This window comes from Palaemon carinicauda, chromosome 40, assembly GCF_036898095.1.
Source record: "Palaemon carinicauda isolate YSFRI2023 chromosome 40, ASM3689809v2, whole genome shotgun sequence".
Classification (NCBI taxonomy): Eukaryota; Metazoa; Arthropoda; class Malacostraca; order Decapoda; family Palaemonidae; genus Palaemon; species Palaemon carinicauda.
In genome coordinates, this window is record NC_090764.1 from 57,016,891 (window position 1) to 57,036,890 (window position 20,000).

Genomic DNA, 20,000 nt, shown 5'->3' on the forward strand with positions numbered 1-20,000 from the left:
GGTGCACTACAAATGGAGGCTTATCGTCCAGAATCCCTATGAAACCTGGGCTCCAGTAATCACTTCAGCACCATGGCTCAAGACAATGTCAGTATCTACTCTAAAGTCTACACACACATTTCTCATATACTGAGGCTTACCAAACTTTAAAGCCTGATACACCATAATGCAAATACACAATTTGTGCCTTGACTGGACGCCAATGCAGTTCTATTAATACAGGAGTTATCATTCCCTCATCGATTGACCCTTTATCAGCCTTGCAGCATGATTCATGATCAATTAAAGCTTCCTCAACAAGTAACTGGGAAGACCTTACATTATTCCAATTTACTCAATACATAATTATGAATAAGCTTTCTCATAGATTCATCATCTAAGTATTTCCTCACAAATTATATATTTAAGAAATGACAGCCAGCTATTTACACTGTATGGTTTATCTGATCCTTCATTTACAATTACAGTCTAATAATACACAAAGGTTCTTTGCCCACTTGCTCACTGTAATATCTATGTTATTCACGCTCAGTGTTAGCATATTTAGTCTTTCAAAATACATCCCACGATCAACAAACAAACACTCGTCTTAATTGCCTTGAGTCCATCCACTGTTCAATGTCCGATATGATAGCACTCAGTTGTCTTTTAATATCACATATGTTAGTCAGTGATATATAGAATTGAGTGTCGTCAGCGAATAGCTTATATTTCACTCCATATTTCTCAAGTACTGCAGACAAGTCAGCTGTGTAAATCAAGAAAAGAATTGGTCCCAGTACACTGCCCTAATGCTCGCCCCTCGTCAAAAGGCCTCAAGTCAGAAAATTTGTCTCATTTATATACAATAAATAAATTCTGTCCTCATGATAGCTCTTTAGATATGAGACAGCCATCCCCTCAACACCAATACGCTCACAGTCCTGAAGCAGAATGCTATGCACTACCGTATCAAAGGCAGCACTCAAGTCTAGTAAGATTAATAATCCACATTTCCCAGTATTCAGAAGAAAACACATCACTCACCACAGAACATAACGCTGCCTCAGTGGAATAAAGACTACGATAAGCAGACTGACTATCGGAAATGCTCCACACTTAAGTGATCATAAAGTTGTAATAGAAGAACAGTTTCAAGTACCTTTGATTGAAATTTCAAATTCGATACCAGATGAAAGAAACCAAAGGACTGGGGGTCCAGATTCCCCTTTAATATTGGCTTGACAATAACTCTCTTCTCAGACTCTGGAAACACACCATTTAAAATTATTCACCATATTTGTAATAATAGACACTAATCTCCCAAAGTTCTCACTACTAGTAAGCAAACTAATAGGCATAAGGTCATTAGCACAATGTGTAAGCATTAGTTTCTTAACAACATCACTAACCACTAACACATAACTTGAAACCTATGTAATTTTTTCATCCACCATTTGTTAATTTTTTACTACCGCCGTTTGGTCATTGTCATTAAACATTGAAATAATTCTGTTAATTTTTGTGTCAAAAAAGATTAAAATTTCATGCACCAATTCACTATCACAATAGCCCTCGGGCAGCCTGTGTTTCTTCTTATTTCCAGTCATGTTATCCAATAGTGCATAAAGTTTGTTCATATTGGGTCAAGCTTGCACAGTTTTTTCTTTATAAAAGTCACGATTTCTTGCAGTAATAAGTCTCATTTCATAATTGCGACCCAGCTTGTATTCATCTCTCCCTTGATCAGTCTTGTGCTTCCGCCACAACATTTCCCTCCTTTTCTTTTCTTTCTTTGCCCTCTGAATTTCATCATTGAACAATGGCGAGTCATCTTTCACTACAATTTCTTTTGTGATCATAGGGCACGTACTCTATTATTCCCAACTAGTTACAGTATTATATAGTCCATACAACCACTCATGACATTCCTTCTTATTCACTAACTGGTGGTTGCATGAATTACTATATTGTTCTATTATCTTTTCACAGATAAACGATACCAAGGCACTATATCTAAATTTCTCGTTGATTGAAAACTAATGTTTTTAGAATGTCTTCTATTGAGCTCAAGAGAGAGTTCAAATGTCACAAGCCTGTGTACAGGCGAGAGGGAGCACAAGTCATCCACAGGTAGCTCACAAACAAGATCACTTAACACATCAACCAGTACCAAGTCAATTTTATGACCAGCAGCTGACGTAGGCTTATCCACAATCTTAGCTAGGTTAAACGTTGCCATTGTATCAATAAAAAGTGGCACATACCGAGCCTCTAAATCCTCAACCTGTAAGTTAAAATCCCACCAGATATCTTCCTATTTTAAAAATTCCATCATCCTAGCTTCAGTGAGAACTGTACATTCACATACATTACCTATCTAATAGAATGCATAATTTACCTTTACAAGCATATCAGGTATACAAATTAACAACCAATAATGAAAGCCTATGAGATTTGCAATTCAAGCAATAGAAAGCTCTAGTAAAATTTGGAGGCATACTTATGATATTCAAAAATAAGATAAACAAACCAAACACCACATTGATGGAGCTGAAAAACACCTAAAAGATCAAAATAACAAAAGGAACATATGCAAATGCTCATCAACTCATAGAAACTGACACTGCAAAAAAAGCCTGGATTCGGAATAGGGAGCAATCAAGCATCGGGTATCGAACACTAAAGAGGGATCGATTCTCAGGGCAAATGGGACAGGGAAGTTTTTGGTTCCAATGCAAAAACAATATGAATTACAGGTAAGTGTCATTAAAATAATTCTATATTACATTGTAAATCAATAGTTAGTTGATAACAATAAAAGTTAGTTCTTTTCATTCAGTTCCATTAACTTCAGCTTTAATAACTAAAACAAAGATAATACTAAAACAAAGAAATATAAACAACAAAAGGAATTGACTTACATCAAGAGTCAGGAAACGCACTTCCTCTTGAGGTTTGTCTGGATTCACTTTAACAGTCTGAGCAGATGTAAAGCATTGTAAGCTAGATACACGTTGACCAGCTTCTGCGGCTCCCTAAACCAAAAAGTAATATTTGATATTTACATAGTTGCCAACCTTATGCATAAAACACTAAATAAAATTGACATGGTCAAAAATACAAATACACACACAAGACAAAAATCAATACAAAATTTCATCACGCAGGAATTCCACTGTAAAAGAATTACTGTACTAAACTTTATACTACCTAGTAGTACTGCCCCAAGAATTACCTATTTGACTAGCAACATGATCATAAATAGAGATCTTAAACTACTTATACTCAAGTTTTCAAGGTTGTCCAGTTCTAGCTCTAGCCAGAGAAAGGATGCAGTTTGTATGCTAATATTTCACATTTGAAATTTAACACCCAGGAATTTAAATCACTGCAAACCCAAATATACTAAGATTTTTCATCACTAACCACTAAGATCAAGATCCTGCTAAAAGTAACTCTTGCCTTCCAAATGTATCATAAGAAAAGGAAAGCCATAATTTTTAATTATTCAACACACCTTCCTTTGGACCACGTTTTAACTTTGCCTGTCATAGGGGGTGTCAAGCAATGTATAGGGAGGATAATGACAATCACACTGAAATATGTCTGGTCAGTCTCATGACTTTATTCAAACTAACTTGCCTAAACAATCAACTGAACTACATACATTACATAAACAACCAACAACTAATTAGAAACCAGTATTATATCTAAGTCTTCAAAATACAGAAGCATCTATACAAGGACTCTTCAAAATACCTAAAACCCCTTTCCCAAGACAAAGGAAACATCTGAGTCTCAACTGTAAACTTAAAAATCACTGCCTCAAAGTGCTGTTTAACAACATATGCTTGAATTTCAAAATTTCTAACTCGCACAAAACATCGTTCATATGCAGTACTTACATTTAAACATGACATATTTGGATATAATTTGTATTTTTCCTAACTATAAAAACCTTGAGATATTTACAGAGGAGATATTGTTTGGCAACAGCTGATCCAGTCATAAGACTTTTAAGCGAGGTGTAACTACCCACCGCTGGTTAGCAGGAGGAGTAAGAAGTATACCTGTCACCCTACTCCCACTAGCACCAGTAACAATACATCACTTTGGAATTACAGGCAGGACTTCTTGGGGGAAAGGCGAGAGTGGGACCAGTATGTGTAAATAGCTAAAGGTTTGTATAGTTAGGAAAAATGCAAAATATTTCCAAATGTTTCATTTGTTCCAGCACTATATACAAACCCTTTTACTTTCTACAGTGGTGACTCACAATTAGGTGGGTGGTAATCTCAACCAACTGACTGGTAACTGTCCCAGGGTGCTACTCTGTCCTTCGCATGAGCTGTTTGGAAGCACTCTATCACCTTGCTAACGCTCAAATATGTGGAGAGCTTAATGCCCTGAGGAATTTGTGCAAAGGTATTAGAACTAAGTAATGTGACTTGACCAAGTAAGATCAACATTGGACCTAAACTCCACACTTACAACTAGACATTGCCCGATTCTGCCCCGCATAGACATCTGGGACATAAATATACATCGCATACTGTTAAACAAGGGACAATGGTACTCAACTGCAGTCAGACAGGGGAGAATGAAGAACAAAGTGGGCAGTCACTCACACTTTCATTCTAGTCTTACACCCAGTAACACCTGCCCACAACTGACTGCTACTTGTCCTACAAGGGAGTTGAGGTGTTTGTGACCATGTTTCGTGCAGCCACCACTGGACCTATCGAGAAAGTATCTAGGTTCCTATGGGTTATGCCTTGCAGGTAGTGGGCTGTGAACGTAGTATGACGTTTCCACACGCAAGCTTGTAACACCTGCCCTCACAGGACATAGTAACAGTTGAACGGAGACTCTCAAAGCGGAAAGGCCAGAATCTAGGATCCACTACAGCCAGATTTTGAGTCTTGGCTTCAAACTCAATAATGAATGCAAGTGTCACGTGCCAACATCCCCTTGAATGGGCAATAACGTAGGACAGACCGTATAGCTAACTGACCCTCCTCGCAAAAGCTAGGGCTAACAGGAAAACCATCTTCAAGGGCATGTCAAAGTCTGATGACTGACTGAGCGATTGGTAAGGCGCTTCTTTCAGGGTTTGTAGTACACAAACTACATTCCGAGAAGGGGTCTGACTTCCGAACAAGGGCATGTGCGTTTGAAACTTCGTATGACGAGAGACAATTCCATCGAGGAGGAAATGTTAACTCCATTTAGTCTAAAGGCAAGGCTAAAGGCCGAGCGGTAGCCTTTCAGTGCTGACACTAAGCAGAGTTATTTCTCCCTGAGGTACAGTAGAAAACATCCACTATCACTGGGATAGTAGCACTGAGAGGAGCAATACCCACTTCCATGACACCAACCACAAAAGACAGACCACTTTGACTGGTAAATGGTGGAAGACGACTCCTGGAGGTACCCTGATATCCTCCACACAAATGGCTGCGAAAAGCCTCGCGCTCTGCGGAGTTGCTGGCTAACATCCAGGTGTGAAACGAAGCGAATGTACTGCTATAAGGAATATCCATATGTAAGGTTGTCGAGTAGATCTGGACGTAAAGGGAGTTCCCTTGGTGATTCTGCAAGCAGATGAAGAGTCTGGGAACCCTTCTGCAGCAGATGAAGAGTCTGGGAACCCTTCTGCAGTAGATGAAGAGTCTGGGAACCATTCAGCATGGTGCCACATCGGAGCTATTAGGGTCATCAACAGATATTGCGATGCCCTTACCTTGTTCAGAAATCTCCTTACTTGGTAAAAGGGAGGGGGGACGCGTATACGTCCATGTTGTCCGACAGGTGTTGGAAGGCGTCATGCCAGATTGCCAGGGGATTTGCTAATGGGGAGCATTACACTGGATGTTTACGGTTGAAGGATAAGTTGATCATCGGTGAACTCCACTAAGTCAAGACGTTGTTGGCTATCTGATGTTCCAAAGACCACTTGGAGTCAACTATCCGAGTCTTCCTGCTGAGGTTATTTGCCAGAATGTTCCTCTTGCTCAGGGAAGAATTGGGCTTATAGGACTAATGAGTTGTCTTCCATCCATCTTATTATTTCCACAGCTAGATGATATGCCGTGCGGGATTCTGTTGTTAAGAGGGGGATTTTATATAGTGCTGGAACAAAGATATATTTATCCTTAAGTAAAACTATCCACCTGTGGCCGCGGGAGCATAAAAACAATTAGAATAGCGCCAACGTTATACCTGCGTGTCGTAAGAGGCAACTAAAAGGGACGAGACGAGGGGGCTGGGAACCCCCTCTCTTGTATATAATCCTGCGAGACGTCAACAAAGAGATGGAGCTGGGGGGAGAGTGACTGCTCCCCACACTCTAGTTTTGGGGTGTTTGAATGTGCGTGGATGTAGTACGATAGAGAGTAAAAGATGTGAGATTTGAAGAATGTTTAGGAAGAGAAGGATGGGTGTATTGGCCTTGTGTGAGACAAAGATGAAAGGAAAGGGTGAAGTGATGTTTGGTGAAATGTCTGGTAGAGTGTCTGGGATTGAAAGGGGAAGAGCGAGAGAGGGTGTGGCTTTATTGCTGAGTGAATGGATGACAGGTAAAGTAGTGGAATGGAAGGAAATATCATCTATGTTAATGTGGGTAAGGGTTAGGTTGGGTAGGGAATGTTGGGCGTTTGTCAGTGCGTATGGGCCAGGTAGTGAGAAAAGTGAAGAAGAGCGGAATGAGTTCTGGAATGAATTAACTAGGTGTGTAGAAGGACTGGGTAGAAGGAATTATGTAGTTATCATGGGTGACTTAAATGCTAGAGTGGGCGCTGGAGAGGTAGAAGGTGTCATTGGGAAGTATGGCGTACCAGGTGAAAGATATGTGTTGAACAAGAGATGGTAATAAGTGCTAGCTTTTTCAAAAAGAAAGATAAAAACAAGTATACATGGGTAAGAGTGGCAAATGGAAGAGTAGTAGAAAGGGCATTAATGGATTGTGTGTTGATAACTAAAAGAATGTTTGGAAGATTGAAAGACGTGCACGTGTTTAGGGGTATGGCTAACGGTATGTCTGATCATTTTTTGGTGGAAGGAAAACTAGTTGTAGCAAAAGAGTGGGGGAATAGAGTAGGTGGATGTAAAAGGGAGCTAGTGAGGGTTGAAGAGCTAACAAAAGAGGGGGTAAAAAGTAAATATCAGGAAAGGTTGAAAATGACATATGACGAAGTGAGAGTAAGAGAAACTGGTAATTTAGAGGAGGAGTGGAAGTTAGTAAAAGAAAATTTTGTTGGGATTGCAAGTGATGTGTGTGGCAAGAAGGTTGTTGGAGGCAGCATGAGGAAGGGCAGTGAATGGTGGAATGAAGGAGTGAAGGTAAAAGTGGAAGAGAAAAAGAGGGCTTTTGAAGAATGGCTGCAGAGTAATAGTATAGAGAAGTATGAAAAATATAGAATGTGGAAGTAAAGCGCAAGGTACGTGAGGCAAAGAGGGCAGCTGACCTGAGGTGGGGTCAGGGATTGGGTCAGTCATATGAAGAGAATAAGAAGAAGTTTTGGAAAGAAGTGAAGAGAGTAAGGAAGGCTGGCTCAAGAATTGAAGAGACAGTGAAAGATGGAAATGGATGGTTGTTAAAAGGAGAGGAGGCAAGGAAAAGGTGGGCGGAATATTTTGAAAGTTTACTGAATGTTGAGGATAATAGGGAGGCAGATATAATTGCTGTTGCAGGTGTTGGGGTGACGGTGATGGGAGATGAGAATGAGAGAGAGATTACAATAGAGGAAGTGAAGAGAGCACTGGATGAAACGAGAGTAGGAAAAGCATCTGGTATGGATGGTGTGAGAGCTGAGATGTTGAAGGAAGGGGGTGTGACTGTACTTGAATGGTTGGTGAGATTGTTTAATATGTGTTTTGTGTTGTCAATGGTACCAATAGATTGGGTTTGTACATGTATTGTACCACTATATAAGGGTAAGGGAGATGTGCATGAGTGTTGTAATTCAAGAGGTATTAGTTTGTTGAGTGTAGTTGGAAAAGTGTATGGTAGAGTAATGATTAATAGGATTAAGGATAAAACAGAGAATGCAATCTTAGAAGTACAGGGTGGTTTTAGAAGAGGTAGGGGTTGTATGAATCAGATTTTTACAGTTAGGCAGATATGTGAGAAATATTTAGCAAAAGGTAAGGGAGGTGTATGTTGCGTTTATGGATTTGGAGAAGCTTATGATAAGAGTTGATAGGGATGCAATGTGGAATGTGATGAGGTTATATGGAGTTGGTGGAAGGTTGTTGCAAGCAGTGAAAAGTTTCTACAAAGGTAGTAAAGCATGTGTTAGAATAGGAAATGAAGTGAGTGATTGGTTTCTGGTGAGAGTGGGGCTGAGACAGGGATGTGTGATGTCGCCGTGGTTGTTTAACTTGTATGTTGATGGAGTGGTGAGAGGGGTGAATGTGCTCAAGTGCTTGGACGAGGATTAAAACTGGTAGACGAGAATGACCATGAATGGGAGGTAAATCAGTTGTTGTTTGCGGATGATACTGTACTGGTTGCAGACACAGAAGAGAAGCTTGACCGACTAGTGACAGAATTTGGAAGGGTGTGTGAGAGAAGGAAGTTGAGAGTTAATGTGAGTAAGAGTAAGGTTATGAGATGTACGAGAAGGGAAGGTGGTGCAAGGTTGAATGTCATGTTGAATGGAGAGTTACTTGAGGAGGTGGATCAGTTTAAGTACTTGGGGTCTGTTGTTGCAGCAAATGGTGGAGTGGAAGCAGATGTACGTCAGAGAGTGAATGAAGGTTGCAAAGTGTTGGGGGCAGTTAAGGGAGTAGTAAAAAATAGAGGGTTGGGTATGAATGTAAAGAGAGTTCTATATGAGAAGGTGATTGTACCAACTGTGATGTATGGATCGGAGTTGTAGGGAATGAAAGTGACGGAGAGACAGAAATTGAATGTGTTTGAGATGAAGTGTCTAAGGAGTATGGCTGGTGTATCTCGAGTATATAGGGTTAGGAACAAAGTGGTGAGGGTGAGAACGGGTGTAAGAAATGAGTTAGCAGCTAGAGTGGATATAAATGTGTTGAGGTGGTTTGGCCATGTTGAGAGAATGGAAAATGGCTGTCTGCTAAAGAGGGTGATGAATGCAAGAGTTGATGGGAGAAGTACAAGAGGAAGGCCAAGGTTTGGGTGGATGGATGGAGTGAAGAAAGCTCTGGGTGATAGGAGGATAGATGTGAGAGGCAAGAGAGCGTGCTAGAAATAGGAATGAATGGCGAGCGATTGTGACACAGTTCCGGTAGGCCCTGCTGCTTCCTCCGCTTCCTTAGATGACCGGGGAGGTAGCAGCAGTAGGGGATTCAGCATTATAAAGCTTCATCTGTGGTGGATAACGGGGGAGGGTGGGCTGTGGCACCCTAGCAGTACCAGCTGAACTCTGTTGAGTCCCTTGTCAGGCTGGAAGGAACGTAGAGAGTAGAGGTCCCCTTTTTGTTTTGTTTCATTTGTTGATGTCGGCTACCCCCCAAAATTGGGGAAGGTGCCTTGGTATATGTATGTATGTAAAACTATCCAATACTATAATATTTTGTAATTTCATACATAATTTTCTCTTAACACCATCATGTCATGTGAACAGGAAGCAAAATGCAAGATACTTATGAACAGTCAAAAGTTCAAAATTTCTAATTTCTTTTCAATCAAATTTTACAACAATGCATTTGACAACTCAAAACCATATGAAAACTTATCTTTTCCAAATAAAAATAATTAGAAATATGATTGTACATAATTGCTTAATAAAGAATTTTATTGTTATTATTACTTAACTAAATTAATCTCCTTGATGAATTGGTTGTAATTGCACTGCAGATACAATAAATTGCTTTCTAGACTAAGGATCCCAGCTAAACGTTCTGCATCTTCTAAAGTTTTGGCAGTAAACCCAAGCATTTGAGGAAGATGCTTATCATAGCAGAGGAAATTAAACTCCTTGACATGCCAAATATAGGGAGAAGCTATGTGAATACAGGCTGCCAATACAGCATCACCAAATCTACCTTTCGCTACATCAAGAAGGATCAAGTTAATATAAGGATGATGAAATATTTTATCGAAAAGCTTGTCAACTTCCTGCACTAAGGCCATCATAAGGATAAGGTTTACATAATCTTCAATGAGGAGTGTCCTAATTTCTTTCATTCATGTACAGTATACGCAAGGATGTGCCTAAAGTACTGTAAAATTAGGTTATAACTTATAAGATAATTGGGAGGTTTTATAAGCATAAATTTATCGATAAAAAATATGAAAAATTATTAAAATTAAAAAAAATATACCGAGGATTTCTATTTCTACTTCATGGTTTTTCAGATATCACATGGGGAGAGGGATGCCTTGGAAATAACACCAACGATACCCAAGGGATAACTGTATATAATTGTAAATAAATACTAGTAAATACTACTTCCCTCCAGAAAATAATCAAATTCTCAAATATGACAATTTCGTAGATAATTTGTATTTTTCTCAACGATACAACCTTTAGCTATTTATTTAGGGGTATTACACTCTGCGAAGCTCAAATGACGAGCCATTAAAATTTAGCGAGGGTTAACTACCCACAACGCTAGTTAGCAGGGGTAGGGAGGGTAGCTTGCTACCGCTCCCACTCACACACTGTTGATTTAGCTCACTTTGCTTGGAGGTAGGACTTCAAGGGGGATAGGGCTGGCGGCCAAGTTTGTATAAATAGCTAAGGTTTGTATAGTTAGGAAAAATACAAATTATCTAAGAATTTGTCATTTGTTCTGTAACTGGAATACAAACCTACATTATTTATTTAGGGGTGACTCACCCATTAGGAAGGGTAGACGTCCCAGGGGTCTCCTTATCTAAGTATGTTAGTACTCAAAATAAGGAGTCCCTGCGTCTCGCTAAAACCCTGCTACGCAAAGTCAGCGGCCTACGCAAGTTGGCGTTGAGATATTTAGAAGTGTGACTGTCTAGGTAAAGTTATTCAGTCTCTTTTTGGAAAAACTGTTGTAACCAAGACTTTCCCAATACCACCTCGCTAGGGTATGGGGACGCAACAATATTAGCTTAATACTCGGTACACAAGGGAACATGGTTAACCTGCAGTGGTTTGAGGTCAGCTTATGTAGAGAACCCAGGATACTGCTTTCCCTAGGAGAAGGGAGGATGAAGAAAAGAATAAAAGCCAGTCAAATCTTTTCATTCACACAGACTAAAACCAGGTAACAGTGCCCTCAACCTTCTGCTACTTGTCCAATAAGGAGCTTGAGATATACAACCAGCTGTTGTGCAGCCACCACAGGCCAGATAGAGATCGTATCGAGATCCTGTGGGTCATGTCTTACAGGAGAAAGGTTATGAAAGTCACCTGGAGCATTCACACCCTTGCATGTAGAACCTGCATCACAGAGTAATCTGCTTAGAAGGGCCAGGGGCATAGCTATGCCCCTGACATTGTGAGTCGACATGTTGGATGAGGATCTGGATTCAGGGCGTAATTGATGACCCAGTGAATCCAGCAGAGATGATGTTTTGGTGATCCTCCTCTTGTCTCCCAGTGCTGATGACAAGAGAAGGGACCTGGGTGGGCTGTTGTCATTCTCTTGAGGTAGAGCCTCATACCCAAGGTACAGTAACAAATGATCTGGAACTTCAGTTACTGAGTGGAGCCTTGTGTAGGATCCATCACCTCTGGATACTGTGTCTGGCAACATACTCGGGGACGAAACTGAACGTTGCCTTTCACCCTTCTCATTAAGGGGACCGTCCGCCATGTCCGCCATTTTTTTTCTAATGATCCAAATTACACCATTTCTATATATGTTTCAGACATATGTAATACCTTCATCATATGAAAATTTCAAGTCATTTGATCCAAAACGTTTTGATTTATTAGCAAAAATCATGATTTGAAAAAAAAAATTAGGTACATTTTTCCCCACTACTATAATACCAATTGTATTGAAACTTATACCATAAAAATTACTCTATCAATCGAACAATTCTGTCTGACAGAATTTTGATTTTCCTTTCTGGTTTTTTTTAATGAATTTTTATTTTCATTTCCTCGTCTAGACGAAAAATAATCGTGAAAAAAAATTTAAAAAGAAAATCAAAATTTTGTCGGCCAGAATTGTGGGATTTTTATTCTTCTTTTCAATGATATCTCTCTCTAATATCGAACAACAAATAAGTGAGAAAAATGTACCTAAGTGGGAATAAGTATGTTTTTGAGTTATGAGCTCCCAAATATTTGCAACAAATTTTCGCTTCTTTTCTTAAAGAAATCAAGATATTATTATGATAACTTTTATTGTTTATTCCTACATAAATGCACCCTAAACAAGGTATTTGAACCCTCAGTTTACTATTCCTATGTTACGAGTTGCCAGCGATCTCTCATTGTTGTCAGTGTTTTATTTGGGAATTTCAGCTTTGTACTCTTATTCATGTTTCCCTCTTTCTTGGTTCTTTTTTCTTGTTCTCCACTTATTTTTTGTTCTTTCTATCACCTTCTGTAACATTGGCATTGCTATAAAGTTCCAGAGGACGTTGTAAAAGCACAATCTATATACGAACTTAAAGTAAATAAACACATGCATTATAGTTTCTATATGTCTTTGGAAACTTTGCTGATGTTCTCGTAGCTGGTAGTTTTCATTTACCTACCCTCTACCAATGCCTTTCATTTCTGCCAGAAGTACGATATTTCGTAACGAGAGAGAGAGAGAGAGAGAGAGAGAGAGAGAGAGAGAGAGAGAGAGAGAGAGAGAGAGAGAGAGAGAGAGAGAGAGAGAGAGAGAGAGAGAGAGAGAGAGAATCATGAATTTAATTTTGGAGTGATAGCATTTGGTTGATATACTGTAGATGGCGATTCATGGAGTGATAGCATTTGGTTGATATACTGTAGATGGCAGTTCAAATTGAGAGAGAGAGAGAGAGAGAGAGAGAGAGAGAGAGAGAGAGAGAGAGAGAGAGAGAGAGAGAGAGATCAACCATTATTTGATTCTAAGAGAGTTGAACATTGGTATTATACAATTTGTATAAATGGCAGTTTTAAATAATTCGAGAGAGAGAGAGAGAGAGAGAGAGAGAGAGAGAGAGAGAGAGAGAGAGAGAGAGAGAGAGAGAGAGAGAGATAAACATAACTACGATTCTGTCAAACTCAGTCATGCAAACGACGCAGTGAGGATGACATCATAATTTAAAGACCGCTATATCATCATTGTTTGGAAAAATGATTGACTATTTGTTCTTTTTATGACCTTAGGTAACATTGCCATTGCTATAAAGTTCCCGAGGATGTTGTGAAAGCATAATCTACATACGAACTTCAAGAGAGAGAGAGAGAGAGAGAGAGAGAGAGAGAGAGAGAGAGAGAGAGAGAGAGAGAGAGAACCTACGATTCTGTCAAACTCAGTCATGTAGACGACGCACTAAGGATGACGTCATCATTTAAAGACCGCTATATCTTCATTGTTTGGAAAAATTATTGACTATTTGTTCTTTTTTATGACCTTAGGTAACATTGGCCTTGCTATAAAGAACCCGAGGACGTTGTGAAAACACAATGTACATACGAACTTAAAGTAAACAAACATATGTGTACTGTATAACTTCTATAAGTGTTTGGAAACTCTGGCTTTTGTTCTCGTAGGAGTAGATTTCGTTCAACTACGCTCTACCAATGCCTTCCATTTCTGCCAGACATACGATAGTTTGAAACATAAGTGAAAAATCGCTATAGATATGCAAAAATAACACACAAAGACGATTTTGTCAAACTCAGTCATGCAGACAACACAGTAAGGATGACGTCATCATTTAAAGACAGCTATATCTTCGTTATTTGTAAAAATAATTGGCTGCAACTTCTGGGGAGCATGTACGATATGTTTACGCATACATAGAAGCAATAAAACGATTTTCGATTTCTGAAAGTTGTCATGTCAAAACCCCATGGCAGACAGTCCCCTTAATGGGCAATGTCGAAAGAGAGACCATATAGTTCCTCGACTGGTTTGGCCGCTGTCAAAATGTGTAGGAACTGAAAAGGGGAGTCTTTTCCTCTTGCATACACTCGAGGATTCCACTATTGCTGGAATAGAGGTATCGAGTGGAGAGATACGCTTTCCCATGACACCAACCACAGAAGACGTCATACTTTGCCTGGTAGACTGATACTGAGGAATTCCTCAGATATCTAGACAACCTTTTTGCAACTTATTGCGAAAAGCCTCTTGTGAGAGAGGAGGTACTGGGTAGTCTCCAGGCGTACAATCATAGCAAAGCTATAGCTTGTGGTATATGTCGAAGTGTGGTTGTCTGTGACGTGGAGAGGGTTCTTTTGGAGGCTCTATCAGGAGCTGCAGAACATTTGGAAACCGTTCTGCGTAATGCCATAGCGGAGCTATGAGAGCCCTTAGGAGATTAACCAATGATCTAGCCTTGTTAGTATCCTTCTCTTCCGACAAAAACATGGACGAGAAATAAACGTCATCGTTGTACCCACCGTTGTCCGCATGCTTCTTGCCAGAGAGCCTTGGGGTCTATGACTGGGGAGCAGCGGAAGCCTGAGGTTCAGGGGCGTTGAGAACAGATCCATAGTTGGAGAACCCCGTAAAGTCAGGACTTTGTCGGCTACTAGGTGATCCAAAGACCATTTGGTACACCTTATCTGAGATGCTGTGCACAGATTGTAGGAGCACATTCCTCTAGTCTGGAATGAAGCGGGCTGATAGTGGTACCAAACAGACTTTGCCCATCTTAGTATTTATACTGTCAGATGGGAAGAGGCTGTGATCAAGTTCCTTCTTGCTTGTTGATGTGAGCCTCTATGTGGTGTGTGGGATTTAAGCGAAGGTACTTTCGGACTCTGTCCACAGGCCTGAGGTCGTGTGGTGCACCACTATGGTCCCTCCTCCCTTCTTTTGATGTGTCAAAGCACAGCATCAAGTCCAAGTCTGATGGGTGGGGAGAGATGAGAAGGATATACCACTCCGTAGATTCTTGACCGACACCCATCCCTTGAGGTTCGTCCAAACTTCTGGTCCCATGGGGGTCAGAATGTCTGGGGAATCGAAGGCCTGATTCCAATCAGACTAAAGTCACTCTGGGCTGGGAGTTCTTTTCGTTTTGAGAAAGGGTGTGACTTTTCTACGCCAGTCTTTGATGAGCAGGTTTTGTGGAGATTGGTGTCTAGAATCATTCCCAGATACACCAGTCTTCTGAGAGGGAAGTAGGAAAGACTTCCACGGGTTTACCTTGATCACCGGATCTTGGTAAAAAGACTTCAGAAGTTCCGGTACTAATGCAAAGTTGCCACCGAGCCTGCTAAGGTCAGTCAGTCATCCAGAAATGGAGGAGACGGAAGCCGATCCTGTGAGTCCACGGTGGGTGCTGTGGAAAGACCGAAGCAAAGTGCCCTGAACTGGTGTTTCTTGTTTGTCTAGACTGAATCTTCAATCCTTCCTAGAGGATGGATGGTTTGGGCCTGGAAGCATGCGTCCTTTAGGTCCAGCATGCAAATGAAGACCTGTGGTCTTACCCCTTGTCCGAACTCCAACAGTGTGGATATCGACCCAAAGGGACAGCTCCTTGCGGATCCTTTCGCGTGGGAGATTGTTGACACTGGGGTTTTGACTCGTGGCATAAAGGATGGGACGCGATACCCTGTGTAAGGATTCTTCCCTGGGAGAGAACTCCTTCAACTGAGAGAAGTAAGGCAATGCTCAACCCTCCCAGGCACACTGATGGGATTGATGCTATTCCTTAGATCAGCATCAGTCTGGCAAATGTTAATCAATGGTTAACGGCTGAGTATCGTGGTTACTGTGCAGTTGAAGAGTGCTCGCAAGTAGTCACCTGTCGACAAGTTGCTGATGAGGGTTGTCGAACGTTTGCCGACCACTTTAGTGGATTGGTGTGATGGCGAACGGCGAGTAGCGAAAAGTGCGTTGTATTCCTTCTGATCTAGGGAACCACAAGCAGAGGTTGACTAGTAAGTCCAAGTCACGAACTGCTGGTGAAAGGCAAATTGCCGATGATCGGTGAATCGGCGATCTGTGAGCAGAAGATGGTAACTCACAGGCAGAAAGGCTGTCTGGTCAAACAGCCAGGGAAGGTTGGTGATTAATGAGTTGGTAATCTGCTTGGAGAGCCCTGAGAGACAGCAGAATGGTTTAATGATAGTCAGTTGGTGATGATGAGCCATTGATGATCAGCGATCGATCGAGGACTGGAGTCAGTGAGCTAAAGATCAGCAAGCTGACGATTGGCTGGTCAGAGATCAACAAGCTGAGGTCGATGATCGAAGAAAGATGAGCTGCCCGTCGGTGATCTAGTGATCAGCAAGCTGATGGCTGGTTATTAACTAGCAATCAGCGACCAGCATGCTAGCAATCGGAGATCGTTAGCAATTGGAGAGACTAGAGGTCTATGATCAGAGAGAGATGAGCTAGCAATTGGCGATCTGGTGATCGGCGAGCTAGCGCTAAGCAAACAGTGATCTAGCGATCAGTCGGTTGATGATTTCTCATTGGTAATTGGAGATTTACGAACTAATTACAGGGCATTTGCAACATTCAGATCATGTTTGCTGACAGTGGTACTGTCAAGAAAAACTCTTAAAGAGAAAGGGACCAAGGGTTCCCTGTGAAGTCTCGACCGATGGTAGATGCGTTTGATTCCCGTTGGAAGATGGAATCTTTGGGATCTTGAACCCTTCTGTGAAGCCTCTTCTCTCTTTCCCCGGCGGCCATATTGTTATGTGTTTGCAGGGAGAGGAATGGGGCAATGGTAACCTGTCAAAAAGTTTTCATTCTTTTTGCCTATTGCGCGAGTGTGCAGGAGAGTACTGTAGCGATGGCAAACAGGATGATGCTGGTGCTTAGTTTCTGCTGAAGCGCAGTTTTCGTTGAATGCGCAGAAGAGCGCTGGAGAGCAAGCAAGCTCTGGTGCGCAGGTGAGCGTTGGCTCCTTGGCAAGAGCTGGCGCATTGGCGAGCGTTGGATCTGAGAGCGCTGGCTCTTTGGCAAGAGCTGGCGCATTGGATCGGAGAACACAACTGCGCAGGAGAGCGCTAGATCTGAGAGCACAGAAGAGCGCTAGCAAGCAGGCAAGCGCTGGTGTGCAGGTGAGCGCTGGCGCATTGGCAAGCGGCGAATCTGAGCGAAAGTGAGCAGGAGAGTGCTGGATCTGAGAGCCCAGGTGCGCAGGAGAGTGCCAGCGCGAAGTAAGGCACTGTGTAGGGTTTTGTGCACTCTCCATAGAATGAGCAGAAGCACATGAATGGTAACGCAAGCGTAGGTGCTTGGGCTAGCGATTGCGGGCGAGAACTCGCGAGTAGGAGAGCGCTGGCGCGCTCGCGCGGAAGACTGCTGGCTCAGTCGCACGGAAGAGTGCTGGCGCGTTCACGTGTAAGTGCTGAGACCCCGTGTGGAAGAGCGCGCGCGGAAGAGTGATGGCGCGCGCGGATGACTTCTGGCGTGCGCCGATGACTGCTGGCGTGCACAGATGACTGCTGGCATGCGCGGATGACTGCTGGCATGCGCGGATGACTGCTGGCGTGAGCGGATGACTGCTGGTGTGCAGGAGAGAGCTGGCGCGCAGGCGAACGCTGGTGCGCAGAGATCGTTGTCGCGCAGGTGATCGTTAACGCGGAAGTGCAGGAGATCGTTGGGCGAGCAGGAGACCGAAATTTGAGGGGGTGCGTGCTGAGGTCGGTGAGCTCTATTGCGCCGGCGATCGTAGGTTGGCTGGCGAGTTGGCAAACGCTGCTCTTTGTGGCGAGGTTGCGCTGGTAGGTTGGCAGGTCAGCTGGTAGGACGATCAGGAACTGGGATGTGCCCTTTGGAAGGGCGAACATCCACCAATGGAGATCGCAAACGATCCACAGAAGAGTCCAGGATCGAAGTCCGAGGACTAGCTGCAGCCTCGTCAGGAGAAGATGCAGGAACAGATGACGCCCATGAGGGCCGGTGGATCAGCAAGCTGACCTACAGCAGTAGCAATCCTCCGAAGAGGAGTCTCTATGAGTGGCCCCTCTCGCGAACGAGAGGTGATCACTTTGCAGGAGAGACTTCCCTAAGACTATTCTCCACCCGAGAAGGAAGAGAGACTTAGCAAGGGGGGAGCGTAGTCTAGGCAAAGACAGCAACACCAGTCGGAGTCAATGAAGTGATGAAGATGCAGGAAGTTCTCCCTCGGAAGGGAGAACCTCACACCTGGGGAGGAAAACTCTCCCTCGGAAAGGAAAGTTGTCCAAGCCCTAGAGGCAAACCTCCTGGTAGCACTCTAAGATGATCTGACGAGAGCGCTACCTGAGAAGTGTAGCCGGAGCTAGTCCCTCGAAGATGAAGTGCTGATGAGGTGTTGCTACGGGCGAACTTCTAAGAGAAGAGATGACGCCCATAATGACATCCTCTGAGGGATGGCAGTGACAGCAGATTCCCCAGGCATGAACTGAACAGCTCTGCTACGTCGGCACTCTTAGTTGATCGAAAAAAACTGCATCGCTAACTGAGGAAAAATAAAATAAATTATGTAACAAAAAATTCCCACTGGAAGAACACCCAGTCCGCGACGGAAAGAGAGACCACCGAGGGAACAAACATAAAATAAGTACTGCGCCCTCCCTTCCTCGGGAGAAGGGGAGAGGAGAGTAACTGTAATAAAACAAGAACTACCATTATCTAAATCAGCTAAAAATATTCACTAATAGGAAGAACCACCGATCCTCCGAAGGGAAGTGTTCCCCACAGAGAAGCAGCTGAAAAGTTAAAATTACAAACAATCATAATTTCACTTATATAATTAAGAAAACAATTTGAAGCGCAACCTAACCCATGAACGGGAAAGGTGCTCCCCCCGTTAGTACACTGTTATTGGCCTATGAAAGGAGAACGGCCTTGAGAGGAGAAAGACCGTAGTCAATCTCTGAGAGGCCACACTCCCTTCGATCAGTAATCCATATGTTTCCTGTAGGAAGAGGGAGAGGCGAAAACAACAGTTGAACGAGGACGGTTTAAACGCTGACAATTCCCCTGCGGCGGTGGCCGACTCAACGGTAGGTTACCTGCCGACGGGAAGCCCGACGGACAAGGGGGGCAGAGGTCGGATGGGAAGGTTCCCCAGCCTTGCGCAAGTGTCTTGAGAACCTATCATATACGTATCACATGCACAGCACAAACACTGAAAAGGAAACTTACATTTCTATATATATATATATATATATATATATATATATATATATATATATATATATATATATATATATATATATATATATATACATATATACATATATATATATATATATATATATATATATATATATATATATATATATATATATATGCATGTATATGTATATGTGTATGTACATATATGTGTACAGTGGTACCTCTACATACGAATTTAATCCGTTCCACAACCGACTTCGGATGTATAAAATGTTCGGATGTAGAAACGAATTTTCCCATAAGAATACATTGAAATAGGATTAATCCGTGGTTGAGCCCAATTACCTATGATAACTCCTTAATAAATTGCTACACATAATTACACATGACAAAATGCACTTTAAATTAGATAATAGACATGTAAAAAAAGAATAATTATCAAAAATAATAAATAAGAAACGGGTTTTTAGCGTCACTTTACCTTAAAAAGTCCAGCGCAGGTATTGGTCTTGCTACGCAGAGAGGAGATGGACGGGTGGCGAGGAGGTAGAGAGGGTGACTACGATAAACGTACACTACCGTAACTTATTCTAACTTACACTAAGTAAACTTTAAATTAACTTCGCTTAATTTATTTTTTTTTATTTTTTATTTTATATTTTTTTTTTACATTTTCTTTTTTTCTTTTTGATGATTAATTTTAATCACTTTCACTCTCTCCACTTAAAATTGATTGAATTTTTTTCTCTTCACTCTTTGCCGTTTTCTTTGAACCACTTCCTTCCTCTTCATCACGAGTTCGTTTTGTAGTTTTTTTAAAGAAGCTATCGATAGAAATGTTTCGA

At 41.8% G+C, this 20,000-nt stretch overlaps 1 protein-coding gene across 6 annotated transcripts in view; it reads right to left on the reverse strand.

The window, feature by feature from the left end:
- The window catches only part of lost (methenyltetrahydrofolate synthase domain-containing protein lost), a 362,666-nt gene that overhangs the window by 207,329 nt on the left and 135,337 nt on the right, over positions 1-20,000 (reverse strand). For all 6 annotated transcript variants that reach the window (XM_068363774.1, XM_068363769.1, XM_068363770.1 and 3 more), the window contains one exon: positions 2,904-3,017. In XM_068363774.1, the coding sequence (XP_068219875.1) occupies positions 2,904-3,017 (114 nt within the window). The remainder of the gene's footprint in view (positions 1-2,903; positions 3,018-20,000) is intronic.